Genomic DNA, 23218 nt, shown 5'->3' on the forward strand with positions numbered 1-23218 from the left:
AGTTGTGAAGTTTGTCATCAAAAGTTGTTTTGGATTGTTATTGTTTCAGATTTGTTTCAGTGCAATTTGAACCATTAAAACTGTTCACATTTGGATTATTTCACACAGACCTGCATATGAAAATTATTTTATTGTTTTACTTTTTCTTTCCGTCTGTGTAAAGAAAATTTGCAAGAAATTTGACATATTTACTGCATCAGTTAGAGAACATCTTTGATGTCATTAGATGAAATGCTCCACTGGTTTCACTGTTCGCAGTTCACGTCTCTTTACATCAGGTGTGGGGAACCTCCGGCCTATACGGCCCGGAGGCCGTATACGGCCCGCGAGACCGTTTGATCCGGCCCTCAAGGTAATTCGTAAAACGCACGCAAATAAAATCCACTAGCAAAAAAAAACTAGACGACAATATTTTAAACGGGTGACTGACTGTTTTTCCTGGCAAAGGTCAGGGTCCTTGAACACAACACGAGCGGAACGTGTCATCACGTGGTCACGTCATGTCAAACTTCAATATTAAACGAGACGGTCGTTGACATCAGTGAACGCAGCGTGGCGAGAGTAAACAAGAGAAAGCTGGATGTGGAATGTCGCACTTTACAGGGGAAATGGACGAACGATTATTTCTTATTGGTACTTTTATTCTCTTTAATTATTGTGTACTGCCTTTTTACTTCATATGTTCTTTTGCTGTGACAAGATACATTTCCCCGTTGTGGGACTAATAAAGGATTCTGATTTCTGATAAAACAGAAGATACATCGATAAAAAAATGCTTTTTTGCACAGCATGAAAGAAAGGTGAAATGAATGGGCTGTGTCTTAAAAGAATGCAGAGGTTATGAGTTCAATAATTAGTACGGCCCTCGAAGGATGTTGTAAAAAAAAAAATAGCCCTTGATAGGAAAAAGGTTCCCCACCCCTGCTTTACATCCTTCTTGGTGATGATGTGTGTTAAGACAACTTGTGTGGCTTCCTCACAGTTTTAAAAGCCAGAGTAAACTGTTAGCAGAGCCAGCGCAGACCGTCCCTGTGGTGCCCACAGATACCACTGTAGCCACGTTCCCATTAGCTTCAGCTCTAATCTGTATTTAGTGCCAGTAAGCACATTTGACCATGCTAACACGCTAAATGTCCTCCCCAGTGTCCATTTATTTAATTACATGTGTTTATTGTAGAAAAGGAGCATTGTACAAGAAGATGAGGAATACGTTTAGTTTTTTGAATAGAACACTGGAAATAATCAAATTTAGCTTTTTTTTCTTTTCATCCGATTAATAATCGATTAATCGTAGTAATAATCTACAGATAATCGATTATCAAAATAATTGTTAGTTGCGTCCCTATTCTCTTTGGCGGCACCTATGGCAATAAGTGGTTATTTAGGGTGTGCTTTTGGATTTCACTTCCCAGAGATTGCATTTTACGAATTTTCCCTGGAATGTCGTCAGAAAATTCAAAAACATTTAAACAAATTTTTAAAGTGGGAACCCTCTCAGACAAACCCACCAAGGCATGCCATTCAACTTTTATATCTAAAGGCCCTGTCACACATATCTGTATGCTGGCGTATACGAAATATCGGCAATAGGTTGATATAAATTAAGGGTAAGTTGTGATCGTTTGAAGGACGCAGACGACACGGCAAACACGCCAGACATACGGCCCTGTCACATAGCTCTGTATGGCAGAAACATATGCCGGCGTATATGAAAAGTAGCTCAAAATTCAAGCTCAAGAGTCCAAATACGTCCAACTTTTCCACAGCGGTGTTGTAGCTAACGTATACATAACGAATACATAACAAATTATTATACGTATGTGAAACATATTGATAGCGTATCACTTACTTATTTAAAACGTATCAGAGCGTCTTGCCAACAGAGCTGGAAAAGTGCCATCTGGTTCAAGTCATGCTGATGCTGGAGAGCGGCTAGAATGCTGAACGCTAGCTGTACTGTAGAAACACGTTTAATAAGTTACTCCGTCGTCAGGCATAATCTTAACATAGGGTAGGAATAGGTTATCCACTCGGCATCAATAAATTGGCAGTAGGGTTCACAGTCAGCCGACGTAGCCTATATCTAACGTACCTCTAACGTAGTCATGTAGGTATTTACGTAGGTAAGTATTCACATACGTATTCCATATTCACGTATGTCTAACGTAACGTAACTTATGTGTAACGGCTGCATAACTTATGATGCACAAGTTGGGTACGTCCGGTAATTTTGAACATGCTCAAAACATCAGCATTCAACAACGCACCCCAGCGTAACACCGCCTGCTCTTAACGACTACTACTTATACCTTACCTTATATCTACGTACACCAGCGTGTTGCCGATATTTTGTATACACCATATTTTATTCGTCTGATACATTTGGTATAAGTAAGTGATACTCTATCAATAGGTTAGACATGTGTATCTGTATATGTTCACTTTTCCGATCCGATGAAAAGTTGGACGTATTTGGACTCTAACAAATTTTCATATAAGCTAGCATATGTTTCTGCCATACGGATATGTGTGACAGGGCCTTAAATATCTATCCTCCCCGTAAACAGAAACAAAACTTTGTTCACGCAAATTTCTGTTTATTTACTTGATCACATAAACATTGCCAGTTACTGCATCTACACACACACACACACACACACACACACACACACACACACACACACACACACACACACACACACACACACACACACACACACACACACACACACACGTAAACAGAGTTTGTCCTCTTGTTTTAAAAGAAAAATCCTGTGCACTCAACCAAACACTTGTATTTATGCCGCTGTAGCACTACATGTCGCCTCATTAGTAACGGCTCACAAAGGAGATAACGGCGCTAACGTTGTTTCCCTGTCTACACAGAATCACTGAAACTGAGTTTTTGATCTTCACCCTGGCCAGAGTTTTACAAAAGCTCAGTTTTCAGTCCCCTAAAACACCGTTTAGATAACGCCTTAGATAAGACATGTTGACTTTTAGTATCGTTTCATTTAAATCAAATGTGCAGGAGTGCGGAGCAACTGAAAAGTGTCACTGTCTACGTACAGACTGTGGGAGTGTCAGCATTTGAGTCTTTTTGTGTTTTTTCCATATTCAAAATATATATATATATATATATATATATATATATATATATATATATATATATATATATATATATATATATATATATATATATATATATATATATATATATATATATATATATATATATATATATATATATATATATATATATATATATATATATATATATATATATATATATATATATATATCCAAAGATCTGCCACAGTGTGCCCACAGAGCAGTATTTGTTTATAGGGCTATTACATTTAGATGAAAATGGAAAAGTAATGAAAATGCTTTTAAGAATTAAACATCTGTTTCCTTACTTTCTAGTCTTTCTAGTTACGTTAGTGTATTATTACTTATTTAAAGCCTTTGTGATTATGTTTGCTGCAATCTAAAAGACTAACTGTTGATTGTGTATCAATGGTGGAGAAACTCTTTATGTCTCTATATGTTGTCTTTATATCACAGCAGCATCTATTTGATGTGTCCAAAGAGACCTTGATTAAATGAAGTGAGTGTTTGGTTTGTAAGTAAAACAAAGGTTAATAATAAAAACTTGGAAAGTAAATAATCAGCTTTATTTTTTTATGTCTGATGTGTGTTAGTTGACCGCCTTAAAGTGATACAGATACCAATTGAGGTTTTTTTCAATACCCATCATGTGAATAAAAGCATTCAGTGGCCACCACCACTCCTGTCCATCTCTAAATTATTTTTTACACAAAAACATTTTTGAAAGTGTTCAGATTATTAATATATAATGTATACTATGCTTGCCTTCACCAAAGATGATATGGGTTTCAGCTGCTGCAGTAGTGTGCAATTGTTTTCTATATCTGGGTACAAAAAGGATCCAATGCAGGTATCATTTGACCGGAGGAGTTTCGATACTACTTGGTACTGGATTATTTCGATCTGTACTTTACCGTTACCAAGGACTAATACCCAGCCCTAACACACACCTACAAAGTCAATGAATGTTCTCTCTGAAGGACGCTATTAGTAAATTCGTCTGCAGTTTGATGGCCATTTAAAGGGAAATACACACTTCTAATTTATTAATACAAAACACACGCCATGTTGACGTCTGTTTCTTCTCAATCTTTACATCATCTAATCTGATCTAATGAACACTTTGCTGCAGTCAGTACTTTACTCCTCACAATTTAATTTAATCAAAGTATAAAGACCAAAGCCTGGTATTTCTGCGCAGTACATGTAGGTGTATGCTGTGTATTTAGCAACTGGTGTCTTTACGTTATAATCCTGACATGTAATCCATCTTTCCGTGTGTTTGACCTCAGCTGTAACCCAATGAAAGACAAATCTAAAGACGACAGTAACCACTCAGACGATATCATTATCCCAACATATTCTCCATCTGCTATTCAAAGCTGCTTTCTGTTGTGTGAGGAAGCTCTGCATTAGCCTGGATTTCATCGCTGTTCATTTACACTCCAACACATCGTCAAAACTGACCCCACTGTGTCCCTTAAAACGTCTGTCATACACAAAGTGTGTGTGTGTGTGTGTGTGTGTGTGTGTGTGTGTGTGTGTGTGTGAGAGAGACTACTCTGGCATTACGGCTGTAATAACATAATCCCAGAGATTTAGCCTGACAGTATGCTGCCGATTTCAACTGACAGTTGGGAATTATCGTCACCACGCACTTTACAGACGGCTAGACGTGGGTTATTGTCACTGCTGTGAGTCTCAACATGCGGCACGTCCAGTGGCAGGTTAAGGAAAAGTGAAATTTAGAGTGACCATGAGGTCCATTTAACCTTTTTAAATAAATGAATATTTAATTAGTATATTTTTATGAAGCCTGCATTTTCAGTGTTATTGTTATTTGCAATTTACACAAACGGGGAGACGGGTGAATAGGTTTTCCATTAAGTTATGTTTAAATACGGCAATGAGGCATTAACTTACTTTTTGCTATTTTACATACATTTCCAGAACAGAAATGTGAACATGCCAGGTTCAGCATTCTTGTTTAATTTTGTTGACATATTAGAGTCAAAGGTTTTCACAGAAGGACTTTTGGAAATCTCTTTGTATCACTTCATAAATTTGAAAATACTGTCCATTTTTTAATAATAAAATACTCTATAAATCAGGCTCTGAATGACATGTGAACAAAGCAGTCTGTAAAACGCTTCAGAATATAGAGAGCAATGAAACTGGAGAGTTTGGTGTATGTACAGTGCGTTCAGAAAGTATTCAGACCCCTTCAATTCTTTCACATTTTGGTATGTTACAGCATTATGCTGAAATTGTTTAAATTAATTTTTTCCCTCATCAATCTACACTCGATTTTTGCAGTCTACGAAATGAGACGACCAAGTCCATCAGTAACTTTATCTGTATATACTGTAAATGTTATATTGTTTTATAATATGTTTGTTTATAATAATCATTCAATCTTTTTTCTTTGTTGGATCATTCATTTCCATTCATTGATAGGTAATGTTCTAAATTAAATAATCCCTTTTCTAAATGAATAAATCATATGTACAAAATAAATCCTTCTTGAACCTTGAAATCAATTAAGTTTTCAATACTTTTAATTTATAGTTCATGTAAATTAAATGCACAATATATTCATCATTATATATATTATTTATTTCAATTAATTTAAATTTAATTTGTCAACAAGTGTCTCCAGCAGAGAGAAGAGTCTGTCCATCCTCTCCCTGCTCTCCATCCTCTCCTTCTCCTCTGCCTCTGTCTCCTTCTCCCTAAAACAAAATGTTAGAGCAGGTTTAGCTATACACCACTAAACAAAAGCAGATTAAGTTGCAAAATAAGTACACATATTATAAATAATAAAATATGTATAATCAATCCGAATGATTGCACTGGACAGAAAACCAAGCAGACCTATGAAGTATAAATTATCTATACAATCGCCACAATCTAAATCTATGTAAAATATAAATCAACATTTACAACTCTTAGCTTTGAAAGTTAAGGTCTCTACTTTCAAAGGCGAATTTAGGATCGGATGCCGGCAGCCAAGCAGCATCGCACAGCATCGCACAGCAGCTCCTAGCAGCTAGCTTAACTAGCATCGCCGCTAACGTCCCATAACTTAAATCCTTTTTCGTCAGAAAAAACTTATATGGGCGCGCAATGAATCTTGGGATACCTGAGGCCCTGAAGGATACATCAGATGTAATCCGGCAAAAGAAGGCTGCATTTGTCGGCTGCATTTGAAGGTGTCTCCGAAAAGGGACCCTGTCGCGGCCGCTGTGACGTAATAGGTCTACAAATGCAGCCGATGAAGGCTGCAGCCCCTGAATAGATAGTGTCAAACACGTGACAAAACTGTGTGACGTATGCGTGCGACGCCATGTTGGATGATATACAAATCAACAATGGCGTCTAAAGCGAACAACAACAGCATTACAACTCGACTTCTTCAAAGTATTGTGACTCTCTGGAGTCCTCTGCAAAGGCAAGATTCAGAGGAAAAGGTCCAAATTTGCGGCCGTGACCCGTATGCGCTAAAAGCCGTCGGATTATATTGAGGATTTAGATTCATTACCGCCGATTGAATATCCGGATATTGTGAACTACCTTGTGCTACAAACGTCGTGGGCAACCAACGCACAAATGAAGGCATACAAGAGCTTAGATGCTTATAATTTCTTTGTTTCTGGCTGGGTTGGTAGTCTTCTTATCAAAGATTGAAAGATGACAGGGTGCTCGTCCATGCCCGTGTAAATCATTCTCAAAGAGCTCGAGATACACCGCTCAAGCCGTGGTTTGTGAGGGAGAAGAGCGGCGATGTTATCCTCGCACACTGTGATTGTATGGCTGGAGTAAGCGAAGCATGTTCTCACATTGGTGCTTTGCTTTTCGCAAGTGAAGTAGTCTCAAGAATAAGCCAAACAAAAACATGCACAGAAGAAAAGAGCAAATGGCATCACATGTAAAGAAAGTGCCGTATTTACCAGTCAGCGATATGGAGAAGTAAGGTCTTACAGTGTTCGGGTATATCATAAGCACAAATGTTTAATGTAAACATTGAAAACATAGCTTTAGCATGAGCACGATTGACATTTTCTTTCAATCATAGACGTTTAAATACAAAGAAAATTACGAAGCGTTGCAGCAACTCACACGTGAATGGCCGCAGTCTTGGTTGTGTATATCATCCAACATGGCTGACTTACGGGTTGGGACGTAAGCGTGACGTCACATGCACACAATCTATAGAGACACAGCTAATAAATGTTTTAAGCTCTTGTAAACTTCTTGCAATCCATTGAAAAAGAAGAAACATGATATTACTAACCCACCCCCTGATGAGTCTTGGCTTGTCTGAGCACTGAGGTCATTTCTCACCTCCTCCCATTTTAGTTCATTAATGTTTAGATGATTTGCTGCTGCTTTTACTATTATTTGTATTCTGTCCGTCTTTGATTTTGTTTCCATTGTAGCATTTATGCTTTATGATTTATGACTGCTATGAAAGCTACTTTCTTTAAGTCAACCCACACTTTACCCTCTTTAGGCTGTTCCTTATGTGCGTGTCTCCTGTATCTCTCTCTCTCTCTCCTCTGGCTCACCATCTTGACAGCTTCTGCAAACGTGGTCTTGTTTTGCACTCTGACCTGTTGAATACGTACCTCCCATTTCATTACTTACACTGACCAAAAATATAAACGCAACACTTTTGTTTTTGCTCCCATTTTTCATGAGCTGAAACAAAGATCTAAGACTTTCTGTGTACACAAAAGGCCTATTTCTCTCAAACATTGTTCACAAATGTGTTTAAATCTGTGTTAGTGAGCACTTCTCCTTTGCTGAGATAATCCATCCACCTCACAGGTGTGGCACATCAAGATGCTGATTAGATAGCATGATTACTGCACAGGTGTGCCTTAGACTGGTCACAATAAAAGGCCACTCTATAATGTCCTATCTCTTTCATATGTCCTCTCTCTGAACTACATTTCTACATAATGATCATCAGATTCCCATCTCTCAAAAACATCACTGGGTTCATAGGGTGCATTCTATTCTTTTCGTTAAATCTGATTATTACCTTAAACTAATTTTCCTCAACCAACGTTAAACCACTTCTTTCCTTAAGCTTAGTTATAATTTTCTTGATTTTTCTCGCATCTGTTTCAATGCAAGAGTTCCCTCGTTTCACTCTTATTCCTTCATTATCCTGCTGACTATCTCGTGTTCATCTGAATCTCCCCACTCTGGCCCGTTCACAGCATAGTTGTGCTGCCGATTGTTTTGTGTGTGTGCGTGTGTGTGTCTTACCACCATATTAGGCCATTCAGTGGCTGATATGTAGTCATAAGAACCCTTCATGCTGATCTGCACTGCAAACACAAACAAACAGATCATCAGATTGACAGGTTACTAGTTTTCTACATTCAAACTCCAAACTAAGGGAACACAGCAGCTACTCATGCCACATAATTTAAAAACCTCTTAAAGTGACAGTTCAGCCGTATCTCAAAAATACATGTTTTCCTCTATTTGTAGTAGTGTTGTCACTAACCAAAACATTATGACTACGATACGGTACCTGCCTAAAGTATCTCAAAACTGATACAGATACTGAAACAATACCGCCGCAAAAAAATAACTAAAAACATCAGGGAAAGTAATTAAATAAATAAAAGATGTCAGAACATGGCACTGGATTTCTTTAATGAAAAAACCCTTAGACAATATTTAGACAATGTCAATGCAAGGCATTGAAGACTGTGAAAAGAAGCCATAAAACAACAGAGTGAATTATTGTACCATAGTGTGTTCATACATTTTAATATCTGAACCATGACTGGAGAAACTTAATTAAGATCAGCTCTTTGTTCACGTCATTTTGCAGAGATAAGTACGAGCAGAACTGTAAGCTATTTAGTTAAGTTGCCTCTTGCTACCCTGTTATTCAAGATAATTCAAATACCTTGTAGTGAACAGTTTCATGTAAGAACCAATTTCTTTCTACCCATCTACACCCATCAACTATATCAACGCGCAGAAGGAAGTGTGCATCTACTGCTGGACGATGGGTGGGTGTACAACAAGGACTATTATCTTGAGTAATTGGGTCTTGTGATTTCTGGAAAGAGACATTGATGTTGAGTTTTTCAAATCTGCATCACCATATTGAAGAGAAGGCAGACATCTCTACGGCTGATATCTCCAACACTCAGCTACTCACACCAAAATTATTTAGATTGATAAACAGGACTACAGGTAAGAAGTGAGTAAACTGTCCCTTTAAGAAGGTCCAGAGCGGATTTGTAAGATCTGGATAAGGGCTGATTCTGGCATCGGTTGATCCATTTTTATCGAGTTAGTTTGTTTCTCTTGTTAATATATGACAACTTTCACACTGCCCTATTGTGCTTCCTTAAAACACTTGAAGCACAGAGTTTTAAGCAACAGCCAAATGCAATACATGTATATAATGTACTTGTATATAATGTAAATGCATTCATTGGTCAAACTAAATCTCATCACAAATGTTAATGTAAGATTCTGAAATACTCGTTTAATATTACAAGCCCTTTGGACTATAGTAATTCCCTTTTTACTGGATTACCTAAAAAGCTAGTTCAGAATTTTGTCTAAACTGAAAGGGGGAAAATGGATGCCATCACCCCACTGCTTAAGACACTGCACTGGCTACCTGTATCCTTTAGAATTGTTGAGTTATTTTACTTTTACAAAGTTTTAAACAACCTAGCTCTACCCTACATCAAAGATCTTTTTTCATTTTATAAAAACAGCCAGACCACTGAGGTCCTCCATCGCTTTTTTTTTTCAATCTTCCATACGAGTCCCATGAAACTGTAAACTGTGGAGCTCACTGCCTATAGATATTAGAATAGAGAGCACTCTCGATATTTATAGAAGGTAATTTAAGAGCTATCTATTTGATCTGACTTTTAATTTGAAGTAATGTTATAGCCTTAGTTTTTAAATTTCAATCATTGGTTTTTACATTATTTTTTATCCCTAAATTTATTAAATTTTACTAAATTATATTTAATTTTGTTGAAATGTTCAGTCTTGCAAAATTGTATATATAGTTATCTATTTTTGTTTTTATTTATTTTTGTGTCTATGCCGTTTTTAATCTGAAGAACTTTAGTTTGCATGTTTGTATGAAATGTGCCAAATAAATAAAGTTGAGTAATGTTGGCTTAATGTAGGGTAAGTGTGCAATAAGCAGCTCTATTTTATAGTATTAAAGTTGAATAAAATATCATTTTAAATGTATACAATACAAGTATTTCGTTTGGATGCAAAAATGCATCACAATGACAACATCCATAAAAAACAATAGTATAAAAAATATGTCTGGTGCAAATAAATGTAGAATCTGGTTTGCGTGTGCGTGTGTGCTACTGACGCTGTAGACTCCAGGGTGTGGGGGGGTTAGCGCCGTCAGGAGCCCGGTTCTTCTCTTCGATATGCAGGATGAACATGTAGGGTCCGTCCTCCCAGCTCTCAGCCACCGCATCGAAGTGAGCAGGAGCAGCCACCTGAGCAACAAAGACAGAGGAGTTTTGAAAATGAAAATCGGTCTCTTGGCGCTTGTGGCATGCAGGGTGCTTATTTTGTATTTAAAAAGGTGGTCAGTATGTACAGTATATACATTTTTTTCCTGGAGGGAGAGAAGATGAAGATAACTGCCATGTTGAACGGAGCCAGATAGGAGGAGCAGGATAAGCAGCAGACAACAAATATCAATTGGGGGTGTCTGGGGTACCTCCCCTTGGAACATTTCAGTATCAAACACTTTCCTGAATTCTGGTGCATTTGCCTACACAGATTTATGGTGGAAATGTCTTTATTCATGTAAAGCAAACCACAAAAGTCAGGCAGCAGGTGACAATTCAAAATATAAAAATGTAAAGCAGGCTCTCAGGCATTTGGTATTGCTTAAAATAATTATTTTCCTGTAGATCATCTTTTCTCAACACCATTTTTCAATTCAAAACAATGCCCTCCAAGATTTTGAAAATAAAGTTGTAATATTTTGTAGGTCAAAAAAAGACGTAATATTATAAGAATAAAGTTGTGATTTAAAGACAATAAAGTCATCATATTTCAAGTCAAAACAAAAATCTACGTGTCCTACAGTCTGCTGTGCATGGCGTTATTGTTGTGCTGATACAGTAGTATTCCTTTCAGACCGTCTGACACACACAACCGGGACTCTCTGGATGAGACAAAGTGGAGGTGGAAAACCGAAACCAACTCATTAACCCTTATTGTCCACACAAATGTTAACTTCACCGCCTCCGATAAAGTGCAGCTCACGGCCGCTTCCCCAAGCTTTTCAGTGGGACGCATTCTGCAGGAGGGAGATGGTCCCTAAACAGAGCAAAGCTGTCTACAAGCGAGGGGGACGCAGAGACAGCTGCCGGCCAGAGGAAAGTCTAATTAACTTTAGGCTACAGTAGCCAATGGACCGTCAGTGACTGCTAAAACATTCACATGACATGGAGCCACCTATTCTATTATGATTTAATTCTCGAAATCTCAGATTATTATAAATCCAAAGTGGCCCACTCCTAGACTAGACTAGAGTGATGCCTTTTGGTTTAAAAGTCCTTTGGTTTAGCATTCTAAATATTGGTGACGTGTCCCCAGTGTCCCCAGTGTCCCCCATCTGAAACCTATGCCTATGACTGGAGCAAAAATGTCAACTGACATGAAATTGCAGCTTGGGCGTCCTGGTTTTGCGTTTGATTTTGTTCTGTGATACCACACCTAGTATGTATCCTGGAAGTAAAACCAGAAACCTCCCCAATCACAAGCTCCTCTTGCAGCCTGCTGTAATAAACAGGTTTATCTTACCCAACCGGACAAACCGGACTGACCTCTTTAGGAGGAACGGCATCTTTTCCCGTTTCAGCCGAAGCACCTTTCTTCTGTACTACAGCAGCCTGAGGGATAGAGAGCAGTACAATCAGTGAGTCAAACATGCTCAAACGTTTAATAATTCAACAATTTAAATAAATTTAAAAAAACATGGATTCTCGTCATAAAAAGGACTTAATCTATGAACTGTCTCGGACTATAAGAGAGACCTGAACTCTGCATGTTCTACTGTAGGATTCTATTATGAGCTCATTTAACGTAGCCAGACTCAGTCTAACATAAGCCATTTAATGCTGCATGACTCGACAGCAACAGGTCATACGGTAACTTAGGCGGCAATTTGGCCTTGTGTGTCTGGTTTGGCAGGCAGGTAACACACCAGACATCATTTCGTTTTCATGAAAACTCAACAATTGCATTTGCTCCTTTCACCACTGTTGGAAGAAGGAAATAATGCGAGTAACAGACGAACCAGTTCATATGGATTGCGAAAAGTAAAAAGATTAAATGAAACTTTAAAGTGTTACATTTAAGCCCACTCCAGAACTATGGAAGTAAGGTTATTTCCCATCTATTCATTATTCTATGGGCCATATAATCATCAACATTCTGTAATGACAGACGTCTCTGTGTGTGCATACGTGTGTGTATCTAAATTCCGATAATCTTGCCAACCGTTGGACTGATCTACTTCACAAATGGCGTGCGTGTTGCTGAAGACGTGTTGCAGTGCTGCGCAAGTTATTTGGATCAATGGTTCTGTAGAAAACTGCGACAACCCGGTCCGCCTGGATAGACTTTGGTTAGCGTCTCTTCTAAGTCGTAAAACTGCAAATAGACGTGCATCAAAATCCACACAACAACGCGGTCACGTCCGCTAACGGCCACTATGGGACGTCTCTGTATGTTTTCTTTCACATTACAGGTCAGGTCACAAAAAAAGGCGCCTGTCCGTGGCAGAAATGAGGAAGTGTGTGTGTGTGTGTGTTAAACACCGTGCATGTTGATCTGTACCGTAAGAAGCAGCGGCATGAGCAGCATAGTGAATTTAAACCCACTTTCTTTATAACGCACCGCTATTTATTCTGCAGAGCAGACATACTGTATGTGTTACATTAATGTTCTACTGCAGCTTCTAATGTTGGTTCTGCTCCATGTTCTGGTATGTGTTCTACCCTATGAACGTCATGTTCTACGATAATGGAAGTATTATTTTCTTTACTGCAAGTTCTACTTTCGGTTATGCTGTGCATTGTGCACACCTTTGGTTTTGGAGGCTCCTCCTCTCTCCTCCTCCTCGTGCCTGAAGTCTTTGTCTCTGTGTTCAGCTGAAAAACAAGCAGAAAAAGGAAAATATGTTTAACATACTTTGTGATAATAAGATGCTCAAAGAAAAGAAAACTACAACGGCAATGTTAGTTAGTTATATTAAATATCAAATGCTCTTCATACTTCTGCTGCTTACTCGGGCTGCAATATTTATTTAAATAATTAGACTTATTTCACCACCTCTCCTTCTCCTTCCACCTCCGGCCCGCGAGACCATTTGATCCGGCCCTCGAGGTAATTCATAAGCACACGCAAAAAAGACTAGAAAAAAACCCCAAAAAATCTAGACAGCAATAGAATAAAACGGGCGACTGACCGTTTTTCCTGGCAAGGTCAGGGTCCTTGAACACAACACGTGGTCACGTCATGTCAAAAAACTTCAATATTAAACAAGACGGTCATTGACATCAGTGAACGCAGCGTGACGAGTGTAAAACAGAGAAAGGTGGATGTGGAATGTCGCACTTTCCAGGAGAAATGGACGAACGATTATTTCTTTGTGGAAGTAAAAGGCCAGTGTGCCTAGTTTGTGCGGACGTACTTGCGTTGATGAAAAATTATCTCAAGCGTCATTACTGCACGAAACATGCCGAACTGCACGAGCTGAAAGGACGAGTGTGTTTGGATAAAGTTAACGCTCTTCGGCGGAGTTTGGCCCAACATGCAGCTCTCTGCAGAGCGTAACATACAAACATGGAAAGATAGATCGGTAGACAAGATACATATTAATGGGGCTTTGACTTTATTTACACCATAACATTTTCATGGGAGCATTTGCACTCAGATGTTAGTGTTGCTACCGTGAACGTGTGCGTAGACTTACTTCAAAACCCAAGAAGCAGTGGCACAAACTCGGTTTCAAATAAGAACCAAATCCAAATGTTAGTACAGTACGGGACTGTGATAGACTTGTAAAAGTATGGAAAGTTATTTAATTACATTTTTATTAGTTTTACTTTTGTGAGCAGTGACTATCGGGTCTAATCCAACTGGCTGATTGTATTTACTGTATGTTGGATCCTGTCTGTGTCACTGTTTCAGTGTAACAGTAGGGGAGACCAGGGGAAATTGTAATAACTCAAATTGCACCAATCAGAACCAACTTCGGAATGAAAAAGTAATGAACAGATCATTAATGAATCATATTATTTATTAACAGCAACCACATTAAACTGTATGCAATTAATGTACAGGTTCCATAAACCATATGAAGTGAAATGTGAATACATTTGTGTAAAGCTTTTCATAAATAACTTTTTTTACCTGTGAAATAAACATGTGACCTCTTTCAACCCCTTTAAAGAATCAAAAACAGGAACCAATGAGAACTGAAATCGATAAGCAGAATGGAAATCGGAACTGAAATCGTTCAAATCCAAACGGTACCCAACCCTAGCTATGAATGAGGATTATCACAGAAAAGCCTGCAGCGTTTGGAAAGACAACAAAATCACCTGCAGACTCCTGTAGGAAAGAAAATAATGCTGGATTTCACCTCTGAGAACACTCAATCTCAGGTGTTTACAGTTGAGCATTAAAGCGGCTTGTATTAAAATTACACAGCAGCTGACATACATTAGTTGTGATTGGTAAACTTGTGCTGCCATTTGCTTCTTTGTGCAGCTCTGATTGAGACAGACAGGTAGAGAGACAGAAGCAGAAAGTGTCTCACCTTTCGCGGCAATTCTGTCAGTCGTGTTTTCATCTTAAATTCATCCAGGTGAAACTATGTCGTAAAACAAAAACACTTTTAAAAAAACAAATCACAACACACACTCACTTTATTACTTATTTGTTTGCACTTTGTGTCAATGTATTTACTGTGTGCGTCTCACCATGTGTGGCTGACAGGTGATGGTAGGATATCGGTGAAAAACATAATATCCACTTCCTCCTTCTTGTTTTACCACCTTCGAATTGAAGTACTCTTTTGACCATGTGGCCTGGAGAAAAACAAACATTAAAAAAAAATATGAACAACAAAAAGCAGCATATAAGTATAAGTAGGATTGAAGGAATGTCAGATCAATAATGAGTAAATAACAGAGATTTAACAGTGATTATGGGAATTCAAAATGATATATGTCCTAATGTATTGATAATCACTGCATTAAACTCAGTGCTGGTGCGTAGTTCACTCCTGTGTGCAGGAGGAGGGAATGTGAATGAAACACTGTACTTTATCGGTACTTTGTCCTACACACTTATTTCACAATATAGAAACAATAGGCCTTATATGCTTTGGCCTAAATATAAACAATCGTAAACAGTAGATTAGAGGACCGTAGAGTACAGTAGATTAAAAGTCAGTAGAGTACAGTAGATTAGAGTACAGTAGATTAGAGGTCAGTAGAGTACAGTAGATTAGAGTACAGTAGAGGTCAGTAGAGTACAGTAGATTAGAGGTCAGTAGAGTACAGTAGATTAGAGTACAGTACAGTAGATTAGAGTACAGTACAGTAGATTAGAGGTCAGTAAAGTACAGTAGATTAGAGTACAGTAGATTCGAGGTCAGTAGAGTACAGTACAGTAGAGGTCAGTGGAGTACAGTAGATTAGAGTACAGTACAGTAGATTAGAGGTCAGTAAAGTACAGTAGATTAGAGTACAGTAGATTCGAGGTCAGTAGAGTACAGTACAGTAGAGGTCAGTGGAGTACAGTAGATTAGAGTACAGTACAGTAGATTAGAGGTCAGTAAGGTACAGTAGATTAGAGTACAGTAGATTACAGTAGATTAGAGGTCAGTAGATTAGAGTACAGTACAGTAGAGGTCCGCAGAGTACAGTAGATTAGAGTACAGTACAGTAGATTAGAGGTCAGCAGAGTACAGTAGATTAGAGTACAGTACAGTAGATTAGAGGTCAGTAGAGTACAGTAGATTAGAGGGCCGTAGAGTACAGTACATTAAAGGACAGTACAGTAGATTAAAGAACAGTAGATTAGAGTACAGTAAAAAATAGTGCGTCTCACAGTTCAGGCTAAGGAATTCATTGTAGCAGTGAGAGTTCCTCAGATACCAGGACACGTCGAACTTGACGGGTGATGACGAGTTACAGGTCTCTGCCACCACTGACCACACACACACAGAGAAAAAAAAGTTGTCATCTCCCTGCTTCCAGTCTTTGTGCTAAGCGTTGCTAAACACACACTGAATGTATCTCTGTTCTGGACTCAGACATGAAACTGACATTTATCTTCTCATCTGACGTTAACAAGAGAGTTTTCCAAAATGTCAAACTGCTCCTTTAAATACATCAAAAATAAATGGCAAAAGGGAACTGTTGTCATCAGAAGGGTATACTTACGTTTGAGCTGGATGAAGCTGCTGTTGAACAGAGTTTTAGTGAAGATGAAGAAGTTCTCCTTCTTCAGAGTTTCCTGGAAAAAACACACAAACAGCTGATGAGACTTCTTCTGGTAAAAATAATCTTTGCGTCTGAAAGCTTTTAATGCTTAATGCATTATGTCACCTCACACATGAGTGATGATTAAACGTAATCTTTGTTAATCTTCTGTTGAAAACACTCAATGAAAGAATTAAAACTGACTAGGAATTATGAAAAAGTACAATTCTGTGAGTCTGCAACACAAAATTATGTTTATTTTACAGACTTGTGAAGCCCTGGTTTGACCTTTTGGAGCCTTGAAAAAAACCCAAAATGAAACAGTTTAAAAAGAGAAATTCTTCTGCAATTGAGCTGCTGTTGTGATGAGTGACCTTCTAAAAGAACTGAAGTATTTCTCTGGGCTTTTTCGGTCCATATTCTAAACTATATTGGTGTTATCTACCACTGGACAGAGCAGTGGAATCCGAACACTTTACTGTAACAGGTTAGTAGGTTAGAACAGAGAGCAAAAACAAATAGTGTGTGTATCCGTCCGGTGACTGACAAATCCAACAAACAAAACCAAAAACATAACCTTCTTGGCAGGGGTAATACTAATTTATTTGCAAGCATGCATCAATACTTCACTCCTATCAAAGCCTATTGGAAGCTCTAGTTGAATGCTAATAAAACTAGAGACCATTCCAGCTCATTTAGCAGATGCTCTTATCCAGAGAGACTAACAGTAACTAACTACAGGGACAGTCTCCATAGAGCAACTCAGGGTTAAGTACCTTCCTCAGGGGCACAATGGTGAGAGCCCTGGTATTGAACTCACAACCTTCTGGTGTTCTGTTTGGAAGCTGTACCACTAGGCCACCACACAAGATAGGGCATTTGTGCTGCATTGACGTGGATATGGAATAACTAGTTCCCTGACTGGTAAAATTCCCATGAATGACATATCAACGTGTTTTTTTAAACGCTCTGAGCAATAAAATACATCACATCTTCTTTGCAGCATCCATGTTTTTTCCACATCACGACTCAAAACTCATGAACACATCGAAGTTGAGAAAACGACTTCCCAACTCAGGAAATGGGACATCTGAGGAACAGGTGAATGCACTAGCGTTGCCGTTGGTCTGAGCTGTCCCAGTGCCATTCCAGTTGACTTATTGTTTACACATGAACACGCCTCTCAAGACAAACACACAAAGAACAGTTACTGAGATCATTGTTGAAAAAAATGTTTACCATGAGTGGAGGAAATGAGACAGAGTTTATTGTGGTAGGAAAGAAAGAGTGTTTCAGTATCGTCAGACTTTTAGTTTGAGGAGAAAAAGATGAAGCAAATATTATTAGATTATTTGCTGGTGTGTATTTTAAAAAGAGAGTGAGTAGTTCTCATTGCACGGCCCTGTATGGCCAAATAACTTAATAAAGTTTGCCATTTTATTTTTAAAAAAGGCAAACAATTGGTCAATTATCAAAATAGCTGCAGGTTATTTTTCTGTCGATCAAGGAATCAATTAGGCAACAAATTGTTTCAACTTCATAATGTTGATGGTGATTATTAGGGTCCGAGCTCTGACAACGTCAGGGTTGAAGGACCCTATTGAAATTGTAGGTATATTCATATTCATATTAATATTATTAGGGCCCGAGACAAAGTTAGAGCAAAGGACATATTGGAACTGGTAGAATTATTAGTATTATTATTATTATTATTATTATTATTATTATTAGTCTTAGAACGCATTTTAGGGGCTTGGGATGCTCAAAAGCTCTGACGTGGGTCATGGGCTTGGGCGTGAAAAATTGGACTTTTAACGTAAAAAGACCCCACATTTAAATTTCACGGAGACATATGAAATTTGGTAGGTATATAAATCATGTGGAGACTCCCATGTACATAGTCTAATCGGCCCCCATCACAGTCACACTTCGTAAAAAATGTTGTTTACATGGAACGCCCTCACTGTGGTGTGCCGGCCAGTTTGCACTATTCACAATAAAACAGCAGCATCCACTTGAGCATACATTCTCCAATCTGTTCCAAATGTCTTGTGCTTGATAAAAGTTGCGGCCTGAAGACATCAACATGCAAATATTGACTCAGTCATATCGCCCCCTGTTGGCAACAGGAAGTCAGCCTTATGTAACAAACATCATCTGATTTACCTGAAAATGCAATTGTGTGTTCTACACATGATATATGTGCTATAGCAAAACAATGTTTTTTTTAAGTGCGTGTTCTCTAGCACCATATCGTGGACACAGCAAGTAGTGCAAGAATCGCAGGTACAGTATATCTCAAAAGTGAGTACACCCTTTAGATTTTTGCAAATATTCTGTTATATCCTTTCAGGGGATAACATTATCCTACTGAAACTTTGATATAACTTAAAGTAGTCAGTGTGCTGCTTGAATAACAGTATAGATTTATTGTCCTTTGAAAATTACTCAGTACACAGCTGTTAATGTCTAAACAGCTGGCAACAAAAGTGAGTACACCCCATAGTGAACATGTCCTAATTGTGCCCAAAGTGTCAATATTTTGTGTGACCACCATTGTTATCTAGCACTGCTTTAACCCTCCTGGGCATGGAATTCACCAGAGCTGCACAGGTTGCTTCTGGAATCTTCTTCCACTCCTCCACGACGACATCACGGAGCGCACGGATGTTGGACACCTTGCACTCCTCCACCTTCCTCTTGAGGATGCCCCACATGTGCTCAATTGGGTTTAGGTCTGGAGACATACTTGGCCAGTCCATCACCTTAACCTTCAGCTTCTTCAGCAAGGCCGTTATCATCTTGGAGGTGTGTTTAGGGTCATTATCATGTTGGAAAACTGCCCTACGGCCCAATTCATGTGTCCCTCAATGAAATGCTGCTCCCCAGTGCCGGCAGCACTCATGCAGCCCCAGACCATGATGCTGCCACCACCATGCTTGACTGTAGGCAAAACACATTTGTCTTGGTACTCCTCACCAGGGTGCCGCCACACACGCCGGACACCATCTGACCCAAACAGGTTTATTTTGGTCTCATCAGACCACAGGACATGGTTCCAGTAACTCATGTTCTTGGATTCATTGTCTTCAGCAAACTGTTTGCGGGCTTTCTTATGCATCGGTTTCAGAAGGGGCTTCTGTCTGGGGCGACGGCCATACAAACCGATTTGATGCAGTGTGCGGCGTATGGTCTGGGCACTGACAGGCTGACATCCCACTTCTGCAACCTCTGCAGCAATGCTGGAAGCACTCGCACGTCTATTTTTGGAAACCAACCTCTGGATATGACGCTGAGCACGTGGACTCAACTTCTTTGGTCGACCCTGGCGAGGCCTGTTCCGAGTGGAACCTGTCCTGGAAAACCGCTGTATGATCTTAGCCACTGTGCTGCAACTCATTTTCATGGTGTTGGCAATCTTCTTATAGCCAAGGCCATCTTTGTGAAGCGCAATAATCCTTTTTTTCAGCCGCTCAGAGAGTTCCTTGCCATGAGGTGCCATGTTGTCCAGCATTCAGAGAGAATTGTGCCCAAAACACCAAATTTAACAGCCCTGCTTATCAATTACACCTGAATCCTTGTAACACTAACGAGTCACATGACACCAGGGCGGGAAAACAACATCATTGGGCACAATTAGGACATGTTCACTATGGGGTGTACTCACTTTTGTTGCCAGCTGTTTAGACATTAACAGCTGTGTACTGAGTAATTTTCAAAGGACAATCAATCTATACTGTTATTCAAGCAGCACACTGACTACTTTAAGTTATATTAAAGTTTCAGTAGGATAATGTTATCCCCTGAAAGGATATAACAGAATATTTGCAAAAATCTAAAGGGTGTACTCACTTTTGAGATATACTGTATGTAATTTTCCAGCACATCAAACTCGATGCAATACATAATTGATAATCTGACACGTGTGGATGTGCGAGGACCTGTTCATCGCTTTAATTATTATTATTATTATTATTAGTGGTCAAAAGTTGAACTTTTAAACACTAATTACACAATTCTATAGTGACATTTTACTCTGAACTACTTTTTCCCCTAAAAAAGGTATTGCCAGTTTAATTTCTCATCCACATGCAACAACTACAACAGATCAATACATTCTCATAAATCGGCACACATCATGACACACATCCAGTGGTGGAAGAAGTACTCAGATCTTTGACTTAAGTAAAGTTAGCAATAACACAGTGTAGAAATACTCTGTTACAAGGCATGCAACTAAAATATTACTTCAGTTAACGTACAAAAGTATTAGCATCCAAATATACTTAAAGTACCAAAGGTGAAAGTACCCATTTTGCAGAATGGCCCGTTTCAGAACAATGAACATTGTATTGTTGGATTATAACTATCGATGCATTAATATGTTCAACACTTTAATATTGCAGCTGGTAAATATCGGGCTAATTTATATTCATTCATACAATACTCCTGTATTAGCTGCACTGCACTGGCTTCCGGTAAAATACAGAATAGAATTCAAAATCCTTCTCCTGACTTACAAATCAATTAATGGTCAGAATCCAGCATATCTTAAAGATCTCATAGTACCTTATAAACCAACTAGAGCATTCCGCTCCCAGACTGCAGGGTTACTTGTAGTTCCTAGAGTCTCTAAGACTACAATGGGAGCCAGAGCCTTCAGCTATCAAGCTCCTCTCCAGTGGAACCAGCTTCCAGTTTGTGTTCGGGAGGCAGACACACTCTCCACATTTAAGAGTAGGCTAAAGACTTTCCTTTTTGATAAAGCTTATAGTTAGGGCTGGCTCAGGTTTGCCCTGGATCAGCCCCTAGTTATGCTGCTCCCTGCTCTCTTCCTTCTCTTCCTCTCTCCTCCCCTCCCTCGCTCTTCTTCTCCCTCTCTATCTGTATGCATTTATGTAAATGTATGTTACTAACTCATCATCCCCGGAGTGTCTGTCTTTCATGTGGCAGGTTGCCACTGATAAAGTTTATGTCAGGATCATGAATCGTGGCTGCGCCTGCTGACCTGGTCCTGCTGGACACCGGGAAGCCTTATTGACATTTTCCTGGATTCATCCATACTTTCTATTTCTTTTTTTTTTTCAACACAACATAATTTCTGTCAAATGTTGTATTTGTACTATGTTGTTTATCCTGTACACACGACATCTATTACACGTCTGTCCGTCCTGGGAGAGGGATCCCTCCTCAGTTGCTCTCCCTGAGGTTTCTTCCATTTTTCCCCTTTAATTATGGGGTTTCTTTTAGGAAGTTTTTCCTTGTGCGATGCGAGGGTCTAAAGACAGAGGGTGTCATAACCTGTACAGTCTGTAAAGCACACTGAGACAAATGTATAATTTGTGATATTGGGCTATACAAATAAATTTGATTTGATTTGATTTGATGTTGGGTAGCTTGTAAATATTACCTTGTGAATCAATAATAATGTTGATTATAATTGTATTGTCAATCTGAATATGGAAAGTAACCTAAATTATCACATAAATGTAGTGGAGTGAAAAGTACAATGTTTGCCTCTGATATGTAGTGGAGTAGAAGTATAAAGTAGCAGGAAATGGAAACATTCAAGTAAACTACAAGTACTACTTAGCAGTGGGCTACTTAGTTATAGCTACGTTGAGTAGGATAAATGTACCACTGCCTGACTTATATAATTATCTAGCAAACGTTGTTTAAATGTTTCAGTGTTTTAGCTCCACTGAACCACTACATGCAGCTTCCTCTCCAACCTGTTTCACCTGTGAAACTATCAGCTAGAACACTAAAACAACATCCAGTGTGTCAAGACGCCAACAAGAAACTCACGCTGTTGAGGTTCAGGATCCATTTCCCCGGTTCGGACACGGTACCGACCGGGACGCTTAACCCTGTCAGCACCAGCAGCAACAGCGCCGAGTACAAGAGTCCCGTCCCTCTCCGACCCGGTCCCGTGGAGCTCGCCATTTGAGCTAGAAGGAAGAAGGAACCAGGAACAGTAAAGCCACCGCGACAACTCACAACAAGCTGCACATTTCCTGGTTCCGGCTGACGTTAGCAGGGCAGACATAGGGGAGGAATGATGCTTTCATTAGCCGTGGGAAGTTTATGATACATTGTAAATATGTTGTTTTTTAATGTACGAATACAACAAAAATCTATATTATTCCTACTAAATAATCTGTAGTTGTAGTCTCTAACTATGACTGCAAGATAAAATAAAATAAAATAATTTAATTTCTGTTTGTTCAGTAGTAATTGCTTGAGTTCGAGCAATTAGATTTATTTTTGAACGTATTAAACGGAAGTGGGTGTGTGCTATCATGTCTTTCTTTGACAGATGTTGGTGTAGTTTCTCACTGGATGGCAGCAGTCAACACAGACATGATTTTACACCAATACTTATGTTATCAAATTCACACCAAAAATGTATTTTGCATTTTGATATTTTTAATGATTATGCTAATAAAAAACACTGTGTTTACAGTACTTTATGTGGTGTTGCAGTTCTTCTCTGTGACCACATTAGGGAACTAAAACTCATGACAACTGTCAATTCAATACTTATGATAATAAGAATAAGAATAAGA

At 38.8% G+C, this 23218-nt stretch overlaps 1 protein-coding gene across 1 annotated transcript in view; it reads right to left on the reverse strand.

Moving 5' to 3' along the window:
- LOC115017872 (transmembrane protein 87A) overlaps nucleotides 1–22710 on the reverse strand; it is a 27260-nt gene extending 4550 nt beyond the window's left edge. The window contains exons 1-9 of the mRNA XM_029446582.1: nucleotides 22458–22710; nucleotides 16611–16683; nucleotides 16277–16374; nucleotides 15141–15248; nucleotides 14978–15031; nucleotides 13239–13304; nucleotides 11976–12041; nucleotides 10499–10631; nucleotides 8389–8450 (exon numbers count right to left, since the gene is read on the reverse strand). Of these exons, the coding sequence (XP_029302442.1) occupies nucleotides 8389–8450; nucleotides 10499–10631; nucleotides 11976–12041; nucleotides 13239–13304; nucleotides 14978–15031; nucleotides 15141–15248; nucleotides 16277–16374; nucleotides 16611–16683; nucleotides 22458–22595 (798 nt within the window). The 5' untranslated portion in view covers nucleotides 22596–22710. The remainder of the gene's footprint in view (nucleotides 1–8388; nucleotides 8451–10498; nucleotides 10632–11975; nucleotides 12042–13238; nucleotides 13305–14977; nucleotides 15032–15140; nucleotides 15249–16276; nucleotides 16375–16610; nucleotides 16684–22457) is intronic.
- Nucleotides 22711–23218: the final 508 nt, after the last annotated feature.

This window comes from Cottoperca gobio, chromosome 13 (genome assembly GCF_900634415.1).
Source record: "Cottoperca gobio chromosome 13, fCotGob3.1, whole genome shotgun sequence".
NCBI classification, from domain to species: domain Eukaryota; kingdom Metazoa; phylum Chordata; class Actinopteri; order Perciformes; family Bovichtidae; genus Cottoperca; species Cottoperca gobio.